The 26,934-nt window shown below is 36.1% G+C and overlaps 4 protein-coding genes and 1 long non-coding RNA gene across 9 annotated transcripts; 2 read left to right on the top strand and 3 right to left on the bottom strand.

Annotated features, from left to right (window-relative positions):
* Window positions 1–1,017: 1,017 nt before the first annotated feature.
* Window positions 1,018–2,945, bottom strand: LOC108815891 (uncharacterized). The gene is made up of 10 exons (XM_018588422.2): window positions 2,806–2,945; window positions 2,696–2,724; window positions 2,541–2,587; window positions 2,358–2,423; window positions 2,220–2,260; window positions 1,982–2,118; window positions 1,794–1,884; window positions 1,642–1,713; window positions 1,453–1,568; window positions 1,018–1,349 (listed from the first exon to the last, which is right to left on the bottom strand). The coding sequence occupies exons 1-10, from the start codon at window positions 2,883–2,885 to the stop codon at window positions 1,144–1,146; spliced, it is 885 nt and encodes a 294-aa protein (XP_018443924.1). The 5' UTR covers window positions 2,886–2,945; the 3' UTR covers window positions 1,018–1,143.
* A 231-nt stretch (window positions 2,946–3,176) lies between these two features.
* Window positions 3,177–5,753, top strand: LOC108814693 (aspartic proteinase-like protein 1). Of its 2 annotated transcripts, none has more exons than XM_056990388.1 (9): window positions 3,177–3,643; window positions 3,708–3,846; window positions 3,974–4,212; window positions 4,320–4,547; window positions 4,638–4,847; window positions 4,944–5,037; window positions 5,129–5,183; window positions 5,271–5,342; window positions 5,420–5,753. In XM_056990388.1, the coding sequence occupies exons 1-9, from the start codon at window positions 3,354–3,356 to the stop codon at window positions 5,662–5,664; spliced, it is 1,572 nt and encodes a 523-aa protein (XP_056846368.1). In that variant the 5' UTR covers window positions 3,177–3,353; the 3' UTR covers window positions 5,665–5,753. The 2 variants fall into 2 exon arrangements, with proteins under 2 accessions (XP_056846368.1, XP_018442812.1); XM_018587310.2 differs by having other exon boundaries at window positions 3,178–3,643; window positions 5,117–5,183.
* A 99-nt stretch (window positions 5,754–5,852) lies between these two features.
* LOC108814690 (inactive TPR repeat-containing thioredoxin TTL3-like) lies at window positions 5,853–8,211 on the bottom strand. The gene is made up of 4 exons (XM_018587306.2): window positions 6,963–8,211; window positions 6,520–6,888; window positions 6,091–6,424; window positions 5,853–6,000 (listed from the first exon to the last, which is right to left on the bottom strand). The coding sequence occupies exons 1-4, from the start codon at window positions 7,772–7,774 to the stop codon at window positions 5,866–5,868; spliced, it is 1,650 nt and encodes a 549-aa protein (XP_018442808.1). The 5' UTR covers window positions 7,775–8,211; the 3' UTR covers window positions 5,853–5,865.
* Window positions 8,212–11,753: 3,542 nt separating this feature from the next.
* LOC108814751 (probable trehalose-phosphate phosphatase I) lies at window positions 11,754–18,666 on the top strand. Of its 4 annotated transcripts, none has more exons than XM_056991166.1 (13): window positions 11,754–11,879; window positions 11,971–12,212; window positions 12,301–12,441; window positions 12,525–12,596; window positions 12,694–12,789; window positions 12,885–12,941; window positions 13,080–13,181; window positions 13,265–13,342; window positions 13,514–13,559; window positions 17,690–17,713; window positions 17,928–17,998; window positions 18,119–18,189; window positions 18,314–18,666. In XM_056991166.1, the coding sequence occupies exons 1-13, from the start codon at window positions 11,876–11,878 to the stop codon at window positions 18,315–18,317; spliced, it is 1,008 nt and encodes a 335-aa protein (XP_056847146.1). In that variant the 5' UTR covers window positions 11,754–11,875; the 3' UTR covers window positions 18,318–18,666. The 4 variants fall into 4 exon arrangements, with proteins under 4 accessions (XP_056847146.1, XP_056847145.1, XP_056847147.1 ...); XM_056991165.1 differs by having other exon boundaries at window positions 18,097–18,189; XM_056991167.1 differs by lacking the exons at window positions 13,514–13,559; window positions 17,690–17,713.
* On the bottom strand, window positions 16,152–17,231 carry LOC108829509 (uncharacterized). The gene is made up of 4 exons (XR_008936959.1): window positions 17,056–17,231; window positions 16,742–16,802; window positions 16,570–16,634; window positions 16,152–16,352 (listed from the first exon to the last, which is right to left on the bottom strand). It is a non-coding gene; the product is annotated as an uncharacterized LOC108829509 (long non-coding RNA).
* Window positions 18,667–26,934: the final 8,268 nt, after the last annotated feature.

Raw genomic sequence — 26,934 nt, 5'->3', positions numbered from 1 at the left:
ACCCGATTAGAGAATTAAAACCCAATTAAATCCCCATATATCAACCCATGACCCGATTAATCAAATTAGAAACCCTAAAACATCAACCCCTCTCTTTGGCGAAGAAGAAGGTCTCCGATTGTTTCCGATTGTCTCCAGTTAGGTAAATTCGACATCTCTCTCTCTTGTCTCTCTGTCTCTCTCTCTGTCTCTCTCTCTGTCTCTCTCTCTGTTTCTCTCTCTGTCTCTCTCTCGTTGTCTCTCTCTCTGTCTCTCTCTCTGTCTCTCTCTCGGTCTCTCTCTTGTTGTCTCTCTCTCATTGTCTCTCTCGTTGTGTCTCTCATTTTCTCTCTCGTTGTCTCGTTGTCTCTCTGTCTCTCTCTCTCGTTGTCTCTTACCATTTTGTATGTCTTTGTTTTGCAGGTATCAACAATGGAGCCGTGGTCTGATGTGAATGTAGAGTGGAATGATGTACCTGCTTTCGATCCGGGGACACCTGATTCTCCTGATATTGACTCTGATGGTGAAGATAGAAGAGAGCGTAACGACTACAACATTGAGAAGGATGCCATGAACTTTGTTGATGAGCCTCCAGTGAAGCATAACCTGTATCCAGAGACAGAATCAGATGAAGAGGCAGACCTTGTTTCTCGGCTTTAGATTCCTTTTGCACGTTTCATGACTTTGTTTTTCGGGTGTATGAACTAGTTTAATGGATTTAGACTCTATTTTAGTGTGTTCAAGATATGGTAAGAGAAAAAACAGAGTTTTTACCAAACGAGAGACAAACGCCTTTTGCCACGATCATTTCCTTGGGAAGCAATATCTTTAACAGCCTATGAAGAACATTCCAGAACTCTTGAACAAACTCTCACTACCTGACACTTACTGTCTGAAGAATATCATTGGCCAGATACAAAAGAGGCACTTTCTGAATATATCGTCACTATCAATTCAGCTTTGACCCGGTTGAATATACACCAATATGTTAATTATTTTCAATTTCCGATTTTCATTTTGTTTGACCTAATCAAAATGTTGATTATTAAAATATATAATTTGTTTTATATAAAAAACAAGAAACATAATACATGGTGTTATCCTCCACAAAGATTCAACAACGCTGCTACTAGAGTAACTCAAAAGTAGAACCTTTTGAAAGATTTAATCCTCACTCTTGTTGTCATCATCTTCTTCACTGTCTTCCAACTTGATATGGTTCATATTCCTCTCTAGAGGAGGGAGATCATCATCTTCATCTTCATCTTCATCATCTTCGTCACTGTCTTCCAATTGGATATGGTTCATGTTCCTCTCTAGAGGAGGGAGACCATCATCATCCTCAGATTCATCACCTTCTTCCCTAACATCTACACACAAACCAATATAAAAAACAAAAGTTAAAAAACTCATTCTTTCATCATATGATGGTAAGTAATAGTGACAGAGAAATGAATAAAAGATCTGACTAACGTTCTTTGAGGGGAGCTGGTAGTTTTGAGATCTGAGTTTGCTGAGTAAGCCAAGAATTTTGCACTGAGATGATCTCAGCACTATTCTCGCATTTGGAGTACTCCTTAAGAATATCCCTGCATAATCCAAATACTTAGCAAACGAAAACACAAATGATGTTAAAAAAAAAAGAAAATCTGTGTTTGTTACTTGTTGAGAGACAAAAAGGCATGACCCCATTTAAATTTCTCTAGCAAAAGATTCGCAGTCTCCTCCTCTCCACTGTTTGGAAAAATAAGACATACTCAGAAAACCAATAATGTATGAGATGAATTTCAGGAGAACTAGCTATGGACTCTCACCATAGAATTAAAGCTGCAGATAAAGCCTCCACACAAGAAAGCTCACAAGGCCTTCCATAATTCACTGGATTAGCTGCTACTAACCATGGCACTGCCAACCATGAAGAAAGACAATTTTTCTAACATACAGATCTTAGCTAAATCCTGATAAAATTATTCTCAGCAGAATCGATTGTAAGTGTTCTTACAGAGACGAGGAGCGGTGCAACGCAGCTTAGCAAAGGGGACATCAGTTAAACGAGCCCAAGAACAATCAACTACAGCTAATCCTTTTCTTTTAATCAAAGCATAGTCTTCCTTGGAAACACATTGTCTACCAACTGGACTGTCAAATATTACATACCACACAGATTATGGTTTATAAGATTAAGAATGTGTCATCTGCATTCAATAATAAGAGGTAGAGAGAGAGAGAGAGAGAGATACCTTAAAACCACACCTCCGAAGCCAGTGTTCACACGTAACTCCTACAAAACCACCAATGAAGATCGAAATCAAAACACGTTTATAAAAGAAGAGGACATATATACATATGTTTGATCAGTTCAAATGATGATACTTTACTTTTAACAAGTTGAATCTAGCAAGCTTACGACCAGTGCACCTCTTTGCATCACACTGACCAAAGTCCTAACAACAACAACAACAACAAAAAGACAACAATAGTAAAACATCTTAAAACAACTCGAATTGAATTTGGATTAGAAATTTTTTGCTTGTTAAAATCAAAGGAGAAAACATGCATACCCACATTGCCAATTGAACATTTGGAACTTGCGCTTCATCCTCAGACTCTACCATAAAAGAAAAATCACAAAAAAATAAAGAACATTAAAATCGTATGTATGTATGTACACACAATCAACGAGTTAGAAAAAAAATAAAATTAAATCTTTCAGTACCTTGATCATGAGGAAGCGATTCATCTTCCCTACAAAGATCAACGAAACCGTAATCAGTCGACCAGAGAGTAGTAACCTCGATTCGAAAGGAGAAAATAAAAAAATTGTACCTTCCAGGATTCTCAGTCCTACTGGTTTGGCCTGGATTCGAATTGCCACCTTTGGATCGCCTATGCTTACCGTAACCCATCTTCCGGCTTTTTTTTTTTTCCGACAACGTGATAGGGTTTTGAATCGGCTTATATGTTGGTTGATTAGGGTTTATAGGTAGCAAACCAAACCATCTATACCGGGGAACCAATTCTCAAATCAAACCGAATTAACCAAACTTTTGTTGGTTAACCACGGTTGATATAAAACCGTAATTGTAACGAAAGCGAACTAAACCGGAGAAATGATTAAGAGTACACAGAGCTAGGGGGTAATTATGTCATTTCATAACTACGCTTTCTTCCCGTTAAGCGTCTCCTTGTCTTCTCTCTCTCTTTCACAGTCAGTCACAGCTCCCGACCAACAAATATCTCACTGTATGCATCTATTCTCTACATACACAGAGACGCACACTTGAACTGAAAAAAAAAACAATTCTTCTGTTGGCTCTTGTGTAAAGGCGCTTTCAATCTCAAAGAGCTTGGCTCTTGTTTCTGCAAGCTTAATAATGGCGTCACGATCTGCTTTTCTACTCTTCTTCTTTATACTCTCTCTAGCCGCGGAGAGGAGTCTAGCCTCCTCCGTCTTTTCCTCGAGGCTGATCCACCGCTTCTCCGACGAAGGCAGAGCGTCGATTAAGCCTCCGGAGCCCTTCCCGGAGAAGCGGAGCTTTGAGTATTACCGTTTTCTCGCGAGTATTGATTCAAGAAGACAGAGGATGAATCTCGGTGCCAAGTCTCAGTCCCTTGTTCCATCAGAAGGAAGCAAGACGATTTCTACCGGAAACGACTTTGGATGGTAAAATTATAAAAAAAAAAAAAAAAGAGTTTTTGATTTTTCTAAAGTTTTTTTTGGGACGCAGGCTACATTACACGTGGATCGACATTGGGACACCGAGTGTATCGTTTCTTGTGGCGTTAGATTCCGGAAGCGACCTTCTTTGGATTCCTTGCAACTGTCTGCAGTGCGCTCCCTTATCTTCCACTTACTACACCAGCCTGGTATGTATGTTAGAGATGTAATGATTAAGAAGGTGTGTGTACACAGTTAGTTATTCCCCCCAGTTGATTGATTGGCAGATGCTTCTTCTTCTTCTTCTTCTTCCTCGCCACATTATATATTCTGCAGGCTACTAAAGATCTGAACGAGTACAATCCATCAGCTTCAAGCACCAGCAAGGGGTTTCTCTGCAGCCATAAGCTGTGTGAGTCAGCTCCAAGCTGTGAGAGTCCGAGGGAGCAGTGTCCGTACACTGTTGACTACGCTAGTAACAACACCTCCAGCTCGGGATTGCTTGTTGAGGATGTCTTGCATCTTGCGTATAGTGCCAACGCTTCTTCCTCTGTCAAGGCTCGACTTGTTGTAGGGTGAGTTTTTTTTTTACTTTTTTTTTTTTTACTTTTTTGACTATTCTGCTCTCTGTGTGATGTTTGGTTTTTGAATGTGTGTGTGTGGCTCTTCATGTTGGTTGCAGATGTGGTAAGAAGCAGAGTGGTGACTTTTTGGATGGGTCTGCTCCAGATGGTGTGATGGGGTTAGGACCTGGAGACATCTCTGTTCCGAGTTTTCTTTCTAAAGCAGGACTCATGCGTAACTCTTTCTCCATGTGCTTTGATGAGGAGGACTCGGGAAGGATTTACTTTGGTGACATGGGACCGTCCACGCAGCAATCAACACGTTTCCTTCCGTACCACAACGAATTGTAATGACTAATGAATGAACTTATTAGTTTAAGACAGGTTTTAGTAGTGAATATACTAAGCAAGTTGTGTTGATTTTTTTTTGTTTACAGTGTAGCCTACATTGTGGGTGTTGAGGCTTGTTGTATTGGCAATTCGTGTCTAAAGCAGACGAATTTCACAACCCTTATTGACAGTGGACAGTCATTTACTTTTCTACCTCAAGTAGTATACAGAGAAGTTGCACTGGAGATTGATAGTCATATAAACGCTACTGCTAAGAAGGTTGAAGATGGCCCATGGGAGTACTGCTATGAAACTAGGTAAACAACATAGAGAGAAAAGAATCTAACTGCTTGGTTTTTATGTTATTGATTCTCCTCTCTTATAATGTTTTCTTTATTTGATGGATTATATAGTGTTGAGCCAAAGGTACCAGCGATCAAACTCAAGTTTTCGTCCAATAACACATTCGTGATCCACAAACCTTTGTTTGTACTCCAACGAAATCAGGTTAAGATCATTTCCATATAAGTGCATCTCATGCTTGAAACTACGAGTTAGCCTTGGTTGAAACCCCTTATCTTTTCAGGGGCTTGTTCAGTTTTGCTTGCCTATCAGAGCTAGTGAACAAGGCATTGGATATGGAGTCATAGGACGTATGTTACTTACATAAATTTATTCACTTTACATCCTCTATCTCTCCATGAAAAAGACTCATATCTTTCTTTTTATATTTTCTGTAGAGAACTACATGAGAGGGTACCGAATAGTTTTCGACAGAGAGAGCATGAAGCTTGGCTGGTCACCTTCCAAATGTAGGATTGCGAATTTAAACAGAAGAACATATTAGTACTGATTAAAGATGATCCCAAGCTAAAACGTCTTTTTGCAGGTCAAGAGGATAAGATAGCGCCACCTCAGGAAGCTTCACCAGGAAGCACTTCATCGCCAAATCCACTGCCAACAGAAGAGCAACAAAGCAGAAGCCATGCGGTTTCTCCAGCAATTGCAGGTAAAACTCCTTCCAAAACATCGTCATCAACATCATTACCACCATGCTGCTTCTCTTCCATGAGATTATTCAACTCCCTTCTTGTACTTCTACTTCTTCTACGTGGAGTTGCCTCTTATATGTAGAGAGTACCATTGTCTCGTAAAAAAAAAAAACATAACTATTTTGCCTTCGCATATATTAATTAATATAAGAAGAAGAGTTCATTTTAAAAGTCTTACATGTTGTGATCTCCACTACTCACTCAGACTATAAACATATTAGCAAAAGTTTAAATCTTTGTTCTAAGCTTATTATAAAACGCAAATGTAACGGTTTGTGATTGGTTAAAGATTCTCATGTCCACGGCGTTTCACGATGTGATTCTGAGCCTCCATTAATCCTCTGATCACTTGGTCGTCTTCCGGTGTCTCTTTTCTCAATATCTCGTAGTCTCCAATCGCTAACTCCCAGTTCCCAAGCTGCAACCACAAAAAAAAAAAAAATGTTACCATTAATGTTACAAACTCAACACACTTTATTTTCAAAACATTAACACATACTAGTACTACCTTAGCGTTACAATCTGCCCTTCTCAGTCGAGCCTTTGCGTAAGCAGGACGGACTGTAAGTGCTGACGTGGAATCTTCGATGGCTCTATCAAACTGTCCCATTTTGAATAGACAAGCCGCTCGGTTACATAGCAAAACCGAGTTTCTTGAGTCGTGGTCTAGTCCTTCTCCATATGCTGCGCTAGCTTCTTGAAACCGTCCCGCTTTGAAGAAATCGTTGCCTTTGGACCGGGCCGCAGTAACCGCCTGTACACGCCGGTGAACCATACTTACCTCTCTATTGTTCCTGTCCAGCTTGGCTGCTAGCTGAATCGCCTCAACCGCTTCTCCAAATCTGATTTGACAAAACCAAAAACGTTTATGACACAAACCGGTTAAATCAGGAAATGTTTTACTTTTTATGTGGATTGAAAACCAGAGGGACCAAACCTGCCGGAAGACATGTGAACCTGAGCCCAGACGACCAAGAAACCGGCGTAACCGATCGGTCCGTAATATTTAGTGTTCATTTCAACATCAAAAACAGGACATCTAGACAAAGCATCATCAGCCTCTTGATGTCTGTAACTCTTCAAAAACGCCTCTGCTTGCAATGCATATACCTGAGGAGCTGCATCTGCCCCTGAAGCTATGGTGTTTCTCGTTTCTTTAATCAGAGTGTTCCAGTCACGCAATCTTTTGGCTTCTGTGCATTTGTTGAGATGCGTCTGCACCGTTTTGGCCTTTGAAATGTCTTCTTGGTCTGTTTCTGGACCTGAATGCTTGATATGATATATTGACTTCTCCACTTCTCCTAACCTATTATTAGTTTCAAGTTTATTATTGACAGGTTGGTTTACTTGAATAACAAGTTAGGGCTTTGATGAGATTACCTGAGGTACAAGTTAGCTAACCGATGGTGAGCTCTATGGTAATGAGGCTCCATTCTGATTGCTTCTCTACACTCGAATACAGCTTCAAGGATTCTCCCTAATGCTGTTAATGCCGCGCTTTTGTTGCTACGATAAGCCGCCTTTTTCGGATCGACGGCTATGGCAGCATCATACAATGCTAAAGCCTCTACGAAGTTCCCGTTCTTGTAATCTTCATTCCCCATTATCTTTAACGTTTCTGGATCCATTCTCGTCGATATCGCCCTACACAGAGATCCTGACTGGTCCTGGTTATTTGAAACCGATGTTGTTGTCTTCTTACCGTATCCACTGTTTTGAACCATGGTTTGATTCCCAACCGCTGTTGCGCCGGGCTGCTTCAAGTTCCCAAGGCTACCAAACATCATCCCTTTGGCTTTCTGATTGTCCATGATCATACTCTCAAGCTCACCTGATAAGCCGAAAGCTTCCCTAGGCACCACCTTCCTCGCCTGTTGTTGGACCGGTCCTGGGTTGTTATTATTAGGGTATTGATGCGATGAGGGTTTTGAAACAGGTCTTTGCATTTGTGTCTGGTTCTGGATCGGCTCGGGTGAGACTTTATGTTCTTGAAGCTTCTTGGGATTTGGTTCGGTACAAGGTGATTTGGTGAATTGAATATTAGAGGTGCAAGGTGCGGAGGCGTTGCTGCTACGCATTGGGGTTTTATTACCATTGTCCGCTGTACATTTCTTGGACCACAAGCCACGTCTGCCAAACACAAAACCTAACAATCCACGACGTGACCTTTTCTCTATCGGATTTTCTGCCATCCTTCCGCTACTTGATAGATAGAACCAAAACCACGTTCCGGAACAATCAAATAAACCTCAGGAAAGCTTGTTTTGTTGCATGCATCGCTCTTCTTGAATCAATAACTTTGCACACACTGGCATTATGATCAAATTAGGTTGATGTTTCCAGTAAAGGAGAAGAGATGGATGAAATGTTGTTGTTGCCTCTTCTCAAATCGATGTAAAATTGTCAATAGACGTGATTGGTGGGTTAGTCTTCTATCAATTCTTGAAAAAAAAAATTTGGGTTCGTCGTTTTTTCTTCTATGGCTATGTTGACCTGGTTTAATTTCTAAAAAAAACGAAAAATGAACCTAAGATTTGTTTAGTCAATATTTAGAAGGAAATTGTGAGACTTGCACAAAAGAAAACAAAATGTCCCGAGTTTTTCTCGACCCAATTCTATTTTTGGTGAATGGGTTTTTAACCTCCCATGCAAAATAAGGTGTTTGCAATGACGTATGTAAATTCCCCACAAACTCTATAATTTGGTGGACTCACCAAATAAAAATTCTAATTAAGGAGGCTTTGTTGAAAGAACTAGTTTCAAAAAGTTTTGCACCAAAAAGAAAAAAACTAGTTTCAAATTTATAAGTGAATAGTTATATCAACCTCTAGAGATATGTAATTAAGATACATAAATATTTATAAGCTAAAGTGCTGACTAGTAGTACAATATGTAACATTAAAATCAAAATTTTAATAAACCAGAAAAAATATCATAAAACTAGTACACGTATTGAATAGTTAACCAACAACTAGAATCCGGTAATGAACTGTTGGGATTGTGAAAGCCCATGTCCAACTCTCTATTGTCCGATTAGTACGATATTGTCCACTTTGGGCCGGAAAGCAAAGCCCGCATGGATTTGTTTCTGAGACTCCTTCCCAAAAGGCCTCGTACTAATCAGAGTTGGACATCCCTTTATATACTAGATATTATTTGTCTAAACTTCCAATGTGGGACTTTATTTGCATTCATAACAAACCTCCTCTCAAACCAAGTACCACATGAACCTTTGGTTTTCAACCTCCAGCGAAACCTGGCACACCTCTTGTACCGCCGTAATCACCAACGGGCCTCTTCACCTAACCCTTGTTACACCATTAGGATTTATCCACCTAACCCTTACTGCACCATTAGGACATTCACCACCTAATCCTTGCAGTACCGTTAAGTATATCCACCTAATCTTGTATCGTCATTAGGGAGAGACTTTCGATACAAGTCTCCGACACCACTTATTCGCTGAGGATTCTCCTCCTACAACCGAAGTTCCCAGGATCTTTGACTGACCTCTGCTATGCACCCCGCCCTTCCTATCGAAGTGGAGGCTCTTCGAACTTGAAGGGTATTTTGGTCTTCTTGCAGATGTTCGTCATCCCGACTCTGATACCAATTGTTGGGATTGTGAAAGCCCATGTCCAACTCTCTATTGTCCGATTAGTACGATATTGTCCACTTTGGGCCGGAAAGCAAAGCCCGCATGGATTTGTTTCTGAGACTCCTTCCCAAAAGGCCTCGTACTAATCAGAGTTGGACATCCCTTTATATACTAGATATTATTTGTCTAAACTTCCAATGTGGGACTTTATTTGCATTCATAACATGAACCTAGTTTAAGATGATGAAGTAACGAGTGCTAATACTACCTCGAAACTCTAAACTCATAACATGATCTTAGCAATTAACAATTCATAAAACGAGTGGTTAATTAGCAAATTACGTTAACCCTGAAACAGCCAACGGAAAGAAAACAAAAACCTGAGTATTAAACAAAAACAAACGGCATGGTTCGGATCATTCATTAGTGGAAAAGCAAAACTTGTGGGCTTCGTGTACACACGTAGAATGAGCTATATTCATAATTGTTTCTTTACTACTGTATTCATAATTGTTCCATTTACTTTATTACTAAGTAATACATGTTCTTGTTCCCTTTTGGGTTGAAGAGAAACAGAATCTGCCGACTTACCAGAGAAGGGGCTTTATCCGTTTATGTTTCAATAGGGTCGACACGCACTGAAGTAGACCACACGTGCGGTGTTTGGCTCGAAGCACACGACAAGATTCAGAGACGAGTCATATCACATTATAGTTTCAGGTAGTGAGGGACAAGTGTAGGGGTCCTTTTGATCTCGTCTGCTCCTCTCCGGTTCATTGGCTCGCTAAGTAGCCTATCGGTTCCACCGATTCCACTCGGCCAGCTTTTTCAGTACAGCTATCATCATCCGCTGGACACGGTATATAGGATTCCAAATGTTGCAGATCCTGGATTGAGATACCAAACTTCCTAAGTACTTAATCTAAGAAGTTATGATGCGAATATTTAAAAATGTAAATGTACAGTTTTAAAAGATTGCAAAGATTTTCTAAAGAAATTAATTGTACTATTCTCTGATTAAACATCTTCGAGGTGCATGCACGAAAGATTGGTTAAATACTAAACTTTACTTTTTCGACATTTGTTAAATCGTGAATCAAGTAAAAGCTCAAAGTCGATAGACTTTCACAAATAATGAAAGGTGAATACTAAAATTAAACTGATTGCTACGCGTGCTTGCACCGCATTAACTCTACGAAAAAACAATAATTGCCATAATAATTGATACAATATGACGAGAACGAAGAGCACAAAGTCGTGTTTTGCCGAAAAGCATATAGGTAACTTTTTAACTGGCATGTAAATTGGAGAATCCAAAAAAAAAAATGGAGAATCCGCCGTTTTACTATGCATGCATAATCTTGGATTTAGGGGGCAAAGGATTATGACCGTAATTACAATCTAGCCGAGTATACCAAAAACATAATTTACGATATTACATTAAATGCTAGTAATGTGCAATATCTATTACTATTTCTGTTATAAATTCATTATCCAAGCGATACCACGAAAAGAAATCCATAGTAATAGATTAGCAAACATGTGAACACAATGTCATTATTTTATAATTTTCATAGTTGACAAAAAGTAATCTATATCTTTATATCTTAGGTGTGTATAAACTGTAATGCGACTTGACAAATATATATAGCGAACTTAATAACATGTATTAAATATTTTGATTTTGTTATTAAGAATCAAAGAGTATTTAATTTCTTACGATGTTTCGTGGTGCCACAAAGTCAAGTCTATATTGATTCAAGGGGCGGAGGCAGGATCAAATTGTGATGGGGGCACATGACTTTTGTTTCATTACGCTTGAAGAGCATTTCTTTAGCTAATACCAATTACTAAAGGAAAAATAAAAATTAGACGGGGTCACGTGACCCCGTACGTTATTACCTGCGTCCGCCAACCTTTCCCATTTTTCTTTCTGTTGTTTTTTTCTTTGTTTTGTTTACAACTTAAATATTTAGTATGTAACTAAGTCGTGATACATTTGTAATTAAAGTATAATATAAACATGTATTCTGTTCTATTTTGGTTGAAGCCATGGTTTACCTTTGGCCAAAATGTATATAAACCGCACCAGTTGTTTTTCTGAATTAATAAGGATATTTACATCTCATTTTAGTTAAATGCTTCTTCTAACAATAATATACATCACATAAATTTTATAGAAATTGAAAACCGATACTATCTTAAATATGTAGGTTTACAGTTTGAACCAAAACAAAATCTCTATTACATATGAACGAAGAAACTGCGAAAGAATGTTATATTTCAAAGTCAAAGGTTTCTGGGGGGTGAAAATGAAATCACATTGTATAATATAGTACTTAAGTGTTTTTATAAGTTACACGTTTAAGTTAATTAGAATCCCAATTTTAATAAAACGTTGGAGACGCGGATTCGACGACTAACATGGTTCGGTGACAATAGACACGCAAACATATTACAACGTAGGCGAATAAGACCATCAAAAAGTGGGCCCATAAAACCCATTATTAGGCCCAGTAGGTCCCACTTTTTTGCCTTTGTTCGCCTACATAAACCAATTCGCAGGAGTGGAAATAAACACACAAGTCCTCATCTTCATCATCCACTTCATCTCACCTCTCTTTCTTCTCTCCCTTCAATCTTACTTTAACTTAGATTCAAGTACCAATTTTAACTTGAATCCTAATTTTCTGAAATGGGTAAGCATTGGTATGTTTACAGTTTACTAGGATTTCATCTCAATAGTATTCTCTCTCTGATTAACCAATCTTTATACTCTGTTTTCCTCAGTGAGCTTTGTCGTGGAGAAGCCACATAGAATTTCAAACGGTGTCGTATCAGAGACCACAAGGTTAAGTATCATCCCTAACAACTCTTCTTCTGCTCAGAAAACGCTTCTCAAGAACCTCGAGATCATCAATGGTGGACAAAGAGTCAACGCTTGGGTCGACTCAATGCGGGCTTCTTCTCCTACTCATCTCAAATCACTTCCTTTTTCTGCCTCCTCAGAGAAACATCTCAGCTCATGGATCGTAAGTAGTCTCCATATACATCTCTCTTTCACAAACTCTTGATAAGTCTTTCCTAGCTCTTACAACCTTTTTCTTGTATATCCGATAGATGAAGCATCCTTCAGCATTAGAAATGTTCAAGAAGATAACAGAAGCTTCGGGAGGGAAACAAATCGTAATGTTTCTTGATTATGACGGTACTCTCTCTCCCATTGTGGATGATCCAGACAAAGCTTTCATGTCAAGCAAGGTTTGTCTTAAAATCACATTATATTGTTTTGACCTAATCATTTTAGTCTCTGTGATTTATTAAGCTCTGACTGATGTTCTCAGATGAGAAGAACTGTGAAAAAACTGGCTAAGTGTTTCCCCACTGCTATAGTTACTGGTAGATGCATAGACAAGGTATTTTATTTTTCTTGGCATTTGCCCATATTTATTGATCGTTATATATAACTTTTCTATTATATAATTAGTTTAAATAATTTTGTTTGTTCCAAAGGTTTATAGCTTTGTGAAGCTGGCTGAGCTGTATTATGCTGGAAGCCATGGCATGGACATTAAAGGCCCAGCAACAGGTTTCTCCAGACACAAGAGGGTAATCTCAAATAACATAATTAATTGCTAAAAACAAAATAATATTGTATGTTTATTATTTTCGTTTAGGCTTTTTTTAATTTCTCTTGTATTTAGGTTAAACAGTCTCTGTTGTACCAACCAGCCAGTGACTATCTTCCCATTATTGATGAAGTAAGACATAATATGTTCAGCTTAATTAATAAATAGTTACATATATGTTTGCATGTATTACGACAAATATATACCTGTCGTGCGCTACAATTTGATTATAAAACTTAACATAGCTGTATATGTGTTTGAATTTTAAAGGTCTGTAAACAACTCTTGGAGAAAACTAAATCAACTCCAGGAGTCATAGTAGAAAACCACAAGTTTACTGCTTCTGTGCACTTTCGTTGCGTTGAAGAGAAGGTAAAGTCGAACCCACACTAAGAAATATCCTTATTAAATAATAAGGAACACTAACATTAGAAATTGAAAACATAATAAACCAGAAATGGAGCGAACTGGTTCTACAGGTTCGGTCGGTACTAGACAAATATCCTACGCTCAAACTGAGCCAAGGTCGGAAGGTATATGACATGTCACACTCTCATTTACTGTAGAGATGTTTAAAATTTTCTCTTTGTAACCTAGTTTTGTTTTTATAACACTGTGTAATGATTTATATATAATCAACAGGTTTTCAAAATCCTAGTTTTGTTTTTATAACACTGTTCAATGATATAAATAATAATCAACAGGTTTTCGAAATCCGTCCTATGATCGAATGGGATAAAGGAAGAGCTCACTACAAGAAAAATCGGTATTAGTAGCACCCGAAAAACGCTATCATAAGGTTTTCATAGCGTTTCGAAGAACGCCGTGACAGCCGCAGCTATAATAGACCCTCCACTTATTGTAGCGTATTTTCATGTGCTATAATAAATATACATATTGTAGCATTGAACGTGTGCTCTTGATTAGTTTTTTTATAGCATTGGTCTACTGTTATAATGTGTTTTTTTTATGACGTTTTTATAACGCTGTAAAATATATTATAATTACATAGATATAATGCTATGTTATTATTTCTCATTTATATTTTTAAATTCATAATTATTAATTAAAATTATAAATTAATATATTTTAATTCACGTTTTAAAAATTAAAATTAAATTCTAATATAACTGGTTTTGTGAATAAAATTATTTATTATTTAATTTTTGGTTTACAAATGTATTGGTTTATTACAAAAAACCGGTTTACATACAAACCCGGTTTATTAACTAACCCTAACCAAACCTAACTGACCCTAACTAAACCTAACTAAACCACGTTCTTTTTCGATCTCCGCCGCACTCCTCGTTGACGCCGAGACCACCAGCCACGAACACCACCGTTCGATCTGCCCGTCATCTTCCTACTCCATCCTCCTCCTCCTTGCGTCTCTGTCTGCTCTCCTTCTCCGCCTTTCTTCTTCTTCTTCTTGCTCGGCTCCACCACATCTGTCGTTTGTTATGCCTCTGCCTCCGCCTCTTCTCTCCATATCCGGCTGTTCTTCATCTTCTTCATCTGTTTTTTCTTTGAATACAGTTTTCAAAACAAAAGCAGAAAAAGATTCAAACTTTCATCAACAATTTCAGACAGGGAGACAATCCAAATTTTTATAATAAAAAATGGGGAGACTTTTACTTACTCTTCTCTGTAGCCAATCCATCGTTCTTCAATATAAACCAAACAGTTACAGATACGCAAAGAGGAAACAGATCGGAAACAAGATCTGGCAAGCAGACTCATCATTCCAGATTCGATAAGAAAAAAAAAGATGAGAGGAAGACACAGAGTAGAGAAATGTGAAAGGGGAGAATTACGGGGTAAGAGGAGAGAGAGAGACAAACACATCTTTACACCTTATGAATTCTTGTCCGTTAGATTTAGGATAATCAACGGTTGTAGTTAAAAGAAAGACTGATCTTCGTCCTTGTGTATTATTGGTCGATTTGTGGTTAAAATAATAAAAAAATCGATTAGTTATATCCATTAGATTGACATAAATTAACGGTGAAGATTGATCTATTGGTTATCCTCGCCATTCTCCCTTATTGGTCAAGGCTTTTTTTTCTTTTTTTCTTTTTTTTTCTTCTTCTTTGTTATACTGTTTTTTACATTAAATTAAGTTTATAATTTCAAAAGTATAATTGAAACATTTATAATAAAATTAGCATATTTAAATTTAAGACTGATGTTAAAATATTATATTAAATTAATGACTTTGTATGTAGAGATTAAGTTTGGGGTTTGAAGTTTAAATATAGAGTTTAGGGTATAAAATTATAGTTTTTAAATTTGGAATCAAATATATGGTTTGAGATTAAATTTTCAAAAATTATTAAACTTAGAATTTTATATTTAAGATCTGTGATTAAATTTTTTAAAATGTTAGAGTTTCATCTTATAGAAATTATAATTTATTACAACTTAAGATTTGATGTTTTATGATATATGTAAATATGAGGTGTGTGGTTTAGGGTTTAGATTTAGAATTAATTATAAATTTGAGTTTTAGAATATAATGGAGTTTAATTTTAAAATTTATATTATAACTTTGAAAAAGTTAAGATTTATAACTTTGTATGCAAGGCTTAAGTTTGGGGTTTAGGGTATTAGATTTAGGGTGTAAATTAAGATTTGGTTTTGAGGTTTAGATTTTAAATTTGATAATAGATTTAAACTTTAAGCATAAGTTTAAGATTGAAAAGATTGAATATATGATTTGAGTTTTTATATATTTGGAGCTTAAATTTAATCTTTCTATTATAATGTTGTAAACATTAGATTTATGATTTTGTATATAGGGTTTAAGTTTGGGGTTAAGGATATTGTATAGGGTGTAGATTTAAAATTTAGTGTTTGAGGTTTTGAATTAAAATTTAAGATTAGATTTTTAAACATATTAAATTTTAAATTTAAATATAATATTAAAGTTTTATTGTGAAAATATTGAAGTTTTTAAATTTATGTTTAGAGTTTTAAAATATGTTTTAGGTTTTGCTTAGAATAAAGACAAAATATAAATAAACAAAAAATATTCTTATAAATCGATTTTTTAAAGATTTAAAGTAATAAAATTCGTTTACTTTTGTTAAAAAAAGAACATTCGTTTACTTCTTCATTTTATTTTTATGAACACAAGAGAATCATTCACTTTTAACATTAGTTTTATCCAAGTCCATGAATTGAGCTCAGATATAATCAATTACAATTCCTTTTCTATAAAAACCAAACTAATATAACAGAAAATCTCATACTCAGAATTTTATCATATAATTGTTGAACACAACTTGGGCATAAAAACATCAATGAATCGATGAACAAGATATCAAACCACGAGTTCTGGGCAGTAACGATGCACACCACACTGATGAACAGAGAGCTATGGGAGGTGGTGAAAGATGAAGTTCCAGATCCCCCAATTAAGACTGCAACAACATCTGATACAGACTATGCAAAGAAGATTGCAAGCTTGCGATCTCTCAAAGCAAACGATACTGCAGCTCAAGCAGGAGCTTCGTCTTCAGTGGAATTTGAAGCTTTTTGAGCCTGTACCATCCCACAAAATCTCATCAGTAAATTGCCAAGAACACACTTGAAGCTAACAGCTCTCACTAATGAAAGTGATTCGTTCCCTTAATATCTCAATAGAAACAAGATCAAGACAGAACACTAGCTTGCTTATAAGTTCATCTAAAGGTGATGGTTTAATAACACACACAACTGTCAAGATAAAGAACATTAAAAGAGAGAGTAAGAGACAAACCTTGGAGTCTCTTTTCGTTTTTCTCAACTCCGAGAAGAATGCTTCTTTTCTTAGCTTCTTTAACACTGATGGATGTTCCAATAGAACAAAAAAAAAAACAGATTTAGAAGCCAAAAACAAGAGAGTGGACACCGAAATATTCAAGCTAAAGATCAATATCTAAAACCTCTACCTTGAGAGTCTTTTGACCTTGAAGCATTCAATCCCTTCTGAGCATGTTGAAACTTGTTTACCTGTTTGAAACAAAAGTCTTGAATAAGATGAATCACTCTCTCAGAGACTAAACAAATGAATTACAGCATTAAAAAGCTTCACCACTGGAGTTCATGGAGGAAAACAAAGTCAGTACCAAACAATATGAAAGAGAGAGAGATAAATCAACAAAACAGAGGCAGTGCTGCTCTAAGCTTCACAAAAAGAGACAAATACAACACGAACCATGAATCGATTTTCGAAAACGAGTCATCTCAAGCTTTGAACCCAAACCTTTTGTCGAAATGCCATGGTTGCTCTTCTACAGTTTTGATTCCGGTGACGACGAGAACGGAACAAGACGGAGATGCCGGTTGTGAAGCAAGAACGCGCCAGAGAAGCTTGATTTGGAGCAGGTGCTATCGTGTTGTGGTTTTGTCACCGACTCAGCGATGGATGAGAGCTCCGACGTGACAAACGACGGTGACACTGTTGCGGTGTGAAGCAGAGAGCGGCGGATTGAGGAGCATAGACACGGCGGCGAGGCTCGAGAGTGGACAAGATGCGCCACCGTGTTCGATTGCCGGTGAGTGGAGACCACAGAGTAGTGGTCGGAGCTCGAGAGGGGAAACGGGCCAGAGACGACGAGAGATGAACTCTCTCTTTTTTTTTTTTTTTTTTTTAAAGAGAAGAGTTATTTTTCCTGGTAAGAAGCTAAGGTAAACCCAAAAAATTGGCTAAGTATTGGCTCCAAAACAAATGTTCACCTATAGTAGTTATTTTTGCTTTCCCGCTTAATAAAATTCTATCTTAGCGCGGATTTAGTGCTACTGTATAGTTATGATCAGATTTTGGCATTTTTGGTAGCAGTTAGTGAATTCGTGCTACTGTGAACTGCTACCAATACTCATATTTCTTGTAGTGGCTCTTGAGTTCTTGTTAGAGACACTTGGTGAGTGCTCTCTCTTTTTCTTAAAACAAAAATTCGTTTCTCAATCTATAATTAAAATGAATCAATAATTTTTTTGTCCTGTCTTTTTATCTAAAAGCATCTTTTCTCCACTAATCATTATTCATCATCAATATGCTTCTCAATCCACCTTTAAATAACGGGATATTATCAATTTAAATACTTGAGTTAATTTTGAACCTTTTGGATACGACAGGGTTTGCGAACTCTAACAACGTTTTTCCTGTTTACATCGGCGATGATCGGACCGACGAAGATGCATTTAAGGTATACAAAGTATTTTCATACAATATAAAAAACATCCATCTACTTGAGTTACGGCGCTAATTATATATGTTGGTTAAAATTGGTGCCATGTAAATTAGATGCTACGAGACAAAGGCGAAGGCTTTGGCATTCTTGTCTCCAAATTTCCCAAGGATACCGATGCTTCGTACTCTTTGCAAGATCCGTCCGAGGCAAGTCCACACACACACATATTTATAATTGTATATCCATTTAAATCTTTAGTCGTCGACTTATACGTATTTCGCAGTAAATTGTTTCTATACGTACTAATTCTCTATAAAACGAAATCAATAGGTGATGAATTTCTTGCGACGATTGGTGGAGTGGAAACAAATGCAGCCAAGAATATGAAGGGGATGTATAAATAAACGAGCTAGTGACAATGTTCCAAATGTTTGATGCCAACCAATATGTATATGGCTAACCTTTCATGGAACGCTGTAGAAGATGGGGCAATATCTTTCTTTATATGCCCTCTAAGGCTAATGTTCTTGTTCATCGCATGTTGTTTTTGTAAGAAAAAAAAGATGAACAAGAAAATAGGTGGCAAATTGTTTTCGACTAGTTCTACTAAGTTTTAATTATCTTCGTAAATGTAATATATGCAGACGCATGTCAATTAAGAAAATATTTTGTATTTATTATCTGCTAATTCTTTCTATTTAATTAGGACACCTCCAACTCAACTCTATTTTTTTCCACAATTGAATAAATAATGTTTCAACCCAACTCCATATGCCATTACATAATAAAATTTATAAATGGAGTAATCTATTTCTCGTTTGTTTATTACTCCATTATAAAGTAGAAAATACGATAGGATTAGAGCATTTTTACTTTATATTCATTTTTACTTTATTTTAGAATAAAATATAAAATTTTACATTGAAGATTCTCTTACTATTCCTCTTTTTTTTTTCCAATGTCAATTTACCATTTTTTTCCTCAATACAATTTATATTTACTTCCAACTTAATACTAATTGCAAAATGCATTAATTTTATAAATAAATTATTGATCTTAAATACTTTTGATTAAATATATATAATTAATGAAAACATAAATTCATTTTAATCATTTTTAACGTGTGAAAATTATCTAAATGACTTTTTTATGAAATTGAAGGAATATTTTATGGGGTTTTTTGTTATGTGAGATGAACTGAGAAATAATTGTAGAACATGCATTAGTCTAAAACTGAGATTTTACATATGAATATCCTTTCAAAGTATCAGTCAAAAAAAAAATATCCTTTCAAAGTACATAATTTCTTGACGAAATATGATATTCATTTTGAAGGCGTGACAAAGTAGGCAAGAGGTTTATTTAGTACGTAGATGGATTTGTAAATTTTATGTGACACATAGCAAACAATACTGGATTTAATGCGAGGAATTTGAATGAGTTTGATGTATCCAGATTTGTCTCACTTTGTGTACTTGTCTACTGACACTTTGACACATAGCCTCGTGGGGTCCAAATGAAACTAAATGATCAATTCAAATCTGTCGAGTACTTTTCACTAGTATAGACAATAAACCTAACCAATTAATCCGGATCAAACCAAGATTAGCACTTGTATTCTTGCTCATTGTAGCAAAGACAAACTCTGGAAACTTGGAAGTCTTATTTTGTTTTTATCGTTGTTTTGGGTTAAGTCGTGTTCCTCTTCGTGCGTGTCCTTTGGCCCTGATTACGAACACTCTATATACTATTTATTTTCTGGTACGAGACAAATTTATTATATCGTATAGTAGCAGATTTTGTAGTTGGTTGAAATCATATTCATCCTATACGATAATGTTTCACTTTTTAATAACTATTTGTGTGAAATTTTTATGGGTGAGAAAAAATGTTTGGTGACAATTGAGCCGCTCCACGACCGTATCGTCGACAAGCAGTCTGGTGCCTCTGATCTGGCTAGTAGCTTCCAACAGGTCGGTCTAACCAATATTGGATTCTCTAATTAAACATTGTATACGTGTTATATTTCGGCTACATTTTCTTGTTAGTTTTACCAAAAAGAAGAGGTTTAGGCTACACTCGTAACTAAACTATAAAATAATACACGTCGTGCGGTCGTGATAGGTTAATTACTTAGAATATGAATATTTGTCTCAAGGAAGTTTTCAATTTACTTCTACAAGTTTGATGAATATTGATCTTTAGTGCCACCCATCTATATATGTAAATTAGAGTATATATATTATGTATGGAAACGTTATTGTTTAGTTTTCAAAATAAAGTGTAAAAACATCAATAACGAATTTGATCATACAAACGGTTTTTTTTTTTTTTTTTTTTTTTTTTTGTCACTGAACTTATATTAAAAGCCAAATGGCTAAACGAGTACAAGTAGAACTGATAAGATGATAACAACCGGAGCAGCTAGTCTCGACGGTAAAATGAACAAAATGCAGTACAAAAGACATAAGATAGACATGTTAAAGGAAGAGACTTGCTCAAAGAGAAGGAACCCGTAGAGATGATTCTTCACTTGTTTTCCTAAAACGCTTGAGTTAACAAGCTTGAGATTGTCGGAATCGACGTTGATAAACCCAAACATGAGAGTTTGGGAAGGGGGTACGGGAGAGTCCTTCTCAACCGCAATAGTATCAAAAGGCCTTGAAAGCCTGGGTTTATCATTGAAACGCAGATGAACAGCTCTAACATCTACAATACTTACCAAAGAGACTAGGTGAATCTCCAACTCTAGCTTCACTTTCGAAGCGCTTAGGATAATGGAGTTTGGGGACGAAGCATACGGTTTGATCGGGTCAGAAGCTCGGACTTTGACATTACCGTGTCTAGGCCAACTTGTAACCGGAAGAAACTTGAGCAAACTGTCAACGTACTCGTTTCTGTTGAGCGTGTGTGAGTAAGCATCGGATAAGAGGCAGGGGGCTTTGAAATAGTCGGGTGACGGATACCACCAAGAGCTAGGTGACGGAGCGGACATTGAAATCAGTTCAACACTTCCGACCTCGGCATTACCGTACCGAGACCAGCAAGATGTTACTGACCTACATCTGAGCAACCAATCAACAACTACAATCAAATTGAGTGGGCGTGAGCCATCATTGGGTGAGGGACGTAGCGCTTCAGTTGGTGGAGGTTTAACCCCATTAGAACAGTCGTGTCTCCATACGAGAAGGATTCTCGGAGCTTCCTTTCGGTTAGGTAAAGCGATGATACAGAACAGCGGAGGAGCAAGCACACGGCTGATGAAAAATCTTCCTAGGTGAGGAGAGATATAGACTCGCGGTGGTGGAGCTACGGCAGTCAGAGGAGCTGGAGATGGATCTGGACGGTGACGGCGGCGGGAGGTGGTGACAAACACAGGATGCGGGGAGGCGGGTTGAGCAGAGGAGGCGACAACAAAGGCTCGACCTTGATTGACGCAGTGGAAGCAACGATGGTGAGAGGATGAGCCAACGATGGAAGAGATGGTGAGCTTCAACCACGAACTTGATGCCGAGCGTGGTATCTCCGGCGGAGGAGCCACCGGAATCGAAACAGAGAACATCACAAGAACATAGCCGACGAGGAGAACCGAGCAAGACGAGGAAAAGCGGTGACGCCGACGACCTAGGTCGCCGCCGGCGTCAAAGACCATCTTCTCTGGTGCGGCGCCTCGAAGTTCGGGACAGGGAGAAACTATATCTAGGGCGATCATACAAACGGTTTTAAAATAGAAAATTTGGACATAAGCATTTTCATACTATATTATATTCGTAGGTACCTATCAAGCATTTTTATATGGGAACCTTTATGTAGTTAAAAATATTATGTAGCTTTAGAGGATTCGTTTGCATTCATTATATAAATACCTTATATTAATTTGGGGCTATCTTATGAATATGAAATATAGTGAAATGTTTTCGAATCCATGTTGATTAGTAATCCGTGTGTCACTGGACCACCATCATTGTTCGAATGTACGACCAGATGTAATAATGAACATTTCCCGTTCTTCTAGCCATTACATCGTGGTCCAGTGATAAGCGTCAAAGAGGAAATGCCAAAGAGGAAGCGTCTTGGATTCGACATACAGTGGCCACCGGAGCTAGCATTAAATCGCAAGAATACGTGAATTATCGTCAGTTTCATGAGATTATTTTGGACGAAGCCTGGAACCCCAACGGTTATTAAAAAAAAAATAAAAAATTTCCCGTTCTTCAGATATTAATCGCGTATTACTAACCACAATATATATATTATATCTCGTTTCTACTAAAATGTGCGACATATTTGAATATTTTCTAAGGGATTAATCTATAAATTTCTGTATGCCGTCGTGTTCCAGTTGTCCGCACAATATTCAACCATAAAACTATTAAAGAGTCAGGCAGATTAATCCACAAATATACGTTGTACATGCCAAGCCCAATCTCTGACTCTCCTATGTTACGGTCAGAGCCGTGCTGACCCTTAGAGTAAAAAGGTAACCGCCTCGAGTTTTCAACTAGAATTTAGGGTCCCAAATTTATAAATACGTTACCTTGGGTTTATTGTTAGTTTATATGGGTATACACTAACTGATATTTAAATGTATTTATGAAATATTGATTGGTTATATTCATTTTGTTTTATTTTACACAACAATTTTTTTCCATGAAATTTACCACAAAAAGGTAAATTCTCCTTGAACATTTTAATTGTTGTTTCTTAAAATGATTTTTACATCATGTTTTTCATTTATTTAAGAAAATTAATTCATACTTTCATAAAATTGTTTTATATAATTTACACTAATATCAAAGTAGGAAATTCAAACTAAAATATATTTATAAATGATGTCCCGATATATATATTTATAAATATATTTCAAAAAACGAAATTCTCTTAGATATCTTTTTAAGTTTTTATCACAAAAATAGTATCACAAGGAGAAAAATAACAAAAGAAGTTTTATTGAAGGGTAAATATGTATTATAACACTTGAGTTAATTAATCTAAAATTTAGGATGTAGAGTTAAGAGGTGTGATTTTAGAAATGTGTTCAAATTTTTAAAATAAAAATAAATATTAAAATTTTCAAGACAAAAACTTAAAAAATTATTTGAAAACTATTTTTGCGACAAAAACTTTAAAAGACTATTTGAGAGAATTGCCCTTTTAAAAATTAGATAATTCATTATAAACAAACAAAGCATGTCAACTTTATCTTTTAATAATATATTAAACACCCAAAATTTAGAAACTAGGTTTATTCTTGTTTTAATACAATTTTTAAGCTTATAGTTCCATTTTGTTTAAAATAACAGATATTTTTCTTTAAAAATGTTAAATTGCCTCAGGCCCCGTAATCTGTAGGCACGGCACTGGTTACGGTTTACTATATTTACTCGAATTACTAGTTACGTATTTTGGAATCTGACAGTGGAAATAGCATATAAATAGACATGCGATTACATACACATATTATGTACGTACATAAATATGGATATATATAAGCTATATGAGTGGCAATAGCAGGTGCATGCATGAAGTGTCTGTGACAGCTGAGATGTGTAGAGAGAGAGAGAGATTTGATCAAAAAAAAAAGAGAGAGAGAGATAGAGAGTCGTGACTATACGTATAGTGTCATAGCAAATCAATAATAGTGGGATATATGGTCACTATGGTCAAAGCTTTTTGTCCATAGCTTTTGAGTGTATAATGCGACTAACTATCACAGATTCACAGTAAGGCTGCATGTGTTTTCAAACACTTTCGTTGTAGACATTTCACAAATAAAAAATATTTATTTTCCATATTCATCTTCTCATTGTTCATTTCCTATTGAGAAAAAACTACAGCGCAACTTTCAAAATTGGCTCTAGAAACCCATAAGTTGACTAAACAGACTCTGGAAACCCCATAAAATTATTACACTTGGACATTTTGATCATACATGCCCCATATACCATGACAAGGATAGAATCACACAAACAACTATAAAGCCGTCACCGTTTCATGTATATGCTTGTAACAATGAATTCAAATAATTTTTGCTAAGCTTTTAAAATTAGCAATAATGGAGGTATATTGTAATCTTATAACACAAAATCAGAATGAAGCGTTAAAGTTCCAATTCTAACGTGGCAATGAGAAACGTTAAGAGTGGCCAAGTTGGACTCCACTTATCGTATCAGTGTGTGTTAAAAGGTATGTTATTAAAACAAAATAGAGACAAAAACTAGAAGCGCAAAAGAAAACAAAAACCGAACACATGGGTGAGGGAAAAAACAATAAAACAACAAGACATTTCCAAAGTGTTGTCAATCTAAACTCACTTCCTCGCTTTATTCGAACGTGGAAAGATGGAATCCACTCTTTGCTTTCTCTTCAATCACTTTCATTGGATGACACTTAGCTCTCTAGGCTAACATTTAGTTAGTTGTTAACTTTATAAAATTATTTCATTAAGCCTTCAACTCGCAATTATTGGTGATCGGTGAGACTCTTCACACCACAAATCTCATACTTTATGTGTAATATATTACTAACCACGTTAAATGAGATACGTCTTCTAGAGTTATATATACAAATGGCTTATTTGACAGGGAATCTAATCTAAACAAATATTACCGTGTTTACTTATATATGTAGATGCTTAAAATCAAATACAATAGGTTTAATGAATTGTATAAACGATATCAGTTGTGTGGATCTTGGCGATAGTAATGAATCACGTGGAGGAGCTCGAATTCAATGTTGACTTGTGTATACAAGAGCTTCATGTAGAGTCTAGAGGTTTATCGATATTATATTCGCTTGTCACAATTATTACTGGTTTGTCCATAATCAAAAGCCTTGATAGAGTTAAAGAGGAAGGTTTTTCTGTTATTTCTTGTTCTCCTTGTTCAATTTAAATATAATTTTGTCCATATACTTGCATAGTTGCATGTTGTCAGAATGAAGAAGAAGGATGGTCTTATTTTCTGGGGCTCCCGTAGTTTTGTTACACGTGTGTATGTTTGGGAACCTGTCCCCGCTTTGAGGGTCGAGCTTTTCTATAACCCTGTCTAGAGCATTTGTCATTGACAATATTCACTCGCTTTTTTAACTATTTGGAATACTATAGTGTTGACCAAAAAAAAGGAATACTATAGTGTACTTGCATATATAGTAAACGGACTATGCTCTAAAATCCTAGAAAAAATTAGCTTTAGACAGGGGCGGATGCACAGCCACCCGTACGGGGTCACGTGCCCCCATCTAATTCTTAAATTTTCTATAGTAATTAGTACCAAATATAAAAGTGCCCCCAATTTGAAAATTAGATATAGTGTAAAATTGTTATGTGCCCCCAACTAAATATAAGTCTAGATCCGCCCCTGGCTTTAGACGTTTATAAAATCTGAATATACAAGAATTATTAATATCATTAATGATGTGCATCTAATTTTTTGTAAGCGAGTGTACATGCAATATTCAACATGTTTTGAAGATTTGATATGTATGAGCATCCTGATTATTATTATACACGATTATATTCCATATATTTTGACTAAATTACGCATACTTTAAGAATATGGGATCTCTGCCTAACTCGTATGCCAATGAATTTATATGGTTAAATAAATGTGTCACATGGCAACTCTTGTAAAGGTGAATGCCTAGCCCTAACAATGGGGAGCCAAATTACTGTATACGTGTCCGTCGAAGGTATCTCAACGTGAATTGTGTAAGAACCAAGCATATATATTTATTAAATTGAAAAATGTGTATATCATAAATCATACTACATTATTGATAGCCATATGCATCCATGTGCAATTAAAAATATATCAGCATAAAGAGAAACAAACATTCACAAAATTTAGTAGATACATGTTGTATGGTTTTTCTAAACTTTTTTTTGTTAATTAATGAGAATGACATCCTCTGCATTTTAGTTTAATTGGCATTTTAGGATAAAAAATCTGTTTCAAAATAGATATTGTTTTAGAATTTCAATACAAAATTTATCAATATTATTCTTTAGTTTATTTTTCTATTGTTGAAATATGGTTATGTATTATATGTAATAATATTTTTATTACATGCAAAATTAAATGTATTTTTAATCTGTATGAATAAATTTAAAATGATAACTAAAATGAAATGAAGAAAGTATTGTTTTGATGATAAATATTTCCATATTGAAATTTGTTGAGATGATATTTAAAAGGGATATTTATTTATGGATGACGGGAAATATTTCCATATTACTGTGAACTATAAGCCCAAAAGTATTGGATTCACCTGCTCTGATGTTACTAGGTTTTTTTGTAGATCAACCCTTAAGCTTATTGGGTCAGCTTATTGTTTACAAAATTCTAAAGAGCCCATCGCCAATATTAATTCTGAGAAAAAGACTTACAAGGTGGTTGTTTTCATGAACGAGGATATCATTATCACCCATGCTAAGAAAGAGCAAAGTCCACTTGCCCATGAGATCAGATTCTAGCTCTGCTCTGCATGAGTTGCCAAAAAAAAAAAAAAAAAAGCTCTGCTCTGCATGAAAATCCGGAGACTTGGTCTGTACCATTCCTCTGAATCAAGCTGCTAGCTACTTTCTGACTCTTGTTCAAGGCTGGTTCAGAAAATCAAAATCATATAACAGCATTGATGAGGATATCCTCAACAGCATTATATGCAGAACATAACCGATAATCGACCATTGAGATCCGACCAGAGATAAACGCAGCTGAAACAAATCCATAGTTAGCTAACTTAACTTGAATCAATAGATGAGATGATATATATAACTATAAGCTCAGGAAGCAGCTACCTTTTAAGGCGAAAAAAGAAACAAGATCAAGTCTTCGTTGTTAACACTGGAGCATCTACCCATTTTCAAATGATGTCAAATTGACAGTGTGCACGAAAGGAAACGAATTGATGTATCCGTCGGTGGGAGATCGGAAGAATGGAGAAATTAGGGC

The sequence above is a fragment of the Raphanus sativus genome, chromosome 7 (assembly GCF_000801105.2).
Source record: "Raphanus sativus cultivar WK10039 chromosome 7, ASM80110v3, whole genome shotgun sequence".
Taxonomy (NCBI): Eukaryota; Viridiplantae; Streptophyta; class Magnoliopsida; order Brassicales; family Brassicaceae; genus Raphanus; species Raphanus sativus.
The sequence above is the reverse complement of the archived record's forward strand: the minus strand, read 5'-3'. Positions and strand labels throughout refer to the sequence as shown.

Coding starts and splice junctions, on each gene's coding strand:
- LOC108814690 (XM_018587306.2), bottom strand. CDS start 7,774: ATGGCAGAAAATCCGATAGAGAAAAGGTCACGTCGTGGATTGTTAGGT. Junction 6,889..6,962: donor TTAGCTAACTTGTACCTCAG/GTAATCTCATCA, acceptor AACTAATAATAG/GTTAGGAGAAGTGGAGAAGT. Junction 6,001..6,090: donor GGGCAGATTGTAACGCTAAG/GTAGTACTAGTA, acceptor TTGTGGTTGCAG/CTTGGGAACTGGGAGTTAGC.
- LOC108814751 (XM_056991165.1), top strand. Junction 17,999..18,096: donor CCGACGAAGATGCATTTAAG/GTATACAAAGTA, acceptor CATGTAAATTAG/ATGCTACGAGACAAAGGCGA. Junction 18,190..18,313: donor CTTTGCAAGATCCGTCCGAG/GCAAGTCCACAC, acceptor CGAAATCAATAG/GTGATGAATTTCTTGCGACG.
- LOC108815891 (XM_018588422.2), bottom strand. CDS start 2,885: ATGGGTTACGGTAAGCATAGGCGATCCAAAGGTGGCAATTCGAATCCA. Junction 2,119..2,219: donor TTCGGAGGTGTGGTTTTAAG/GTATCTCTCTCT, acceptor AATATTTGACAG/TCCAGTTGGTAGACAATGTG. Junction 1,885..1,981: donor TTGCACCGCTCCTCGTCTCT/GTAAGAACACTT, acceptor CATGGTTGGCAG/TGCCATGGTTAGTAGCAGCT.
- LOC108814693 (XM_018587310.2), top strand. CDS start 3,354: ATGGCGTCACGATCTGCTTTTCTACTCTTCTTCTTTATACTCTCTCTA. Junction 4,548..4,637: donor CTTCCGTACCACAACGAATT/GTAATGACTAAT, acceptor TTTTGTTTACAG/TGTAGCCTACATTGTGGGTG. Junction 4,848..4,943: donor GAGTACTGCTATGAAACTAG/GTAAACAACATA, acceptor TGGATTATATAG/TGTTGAGCCAAAGGTACCAG.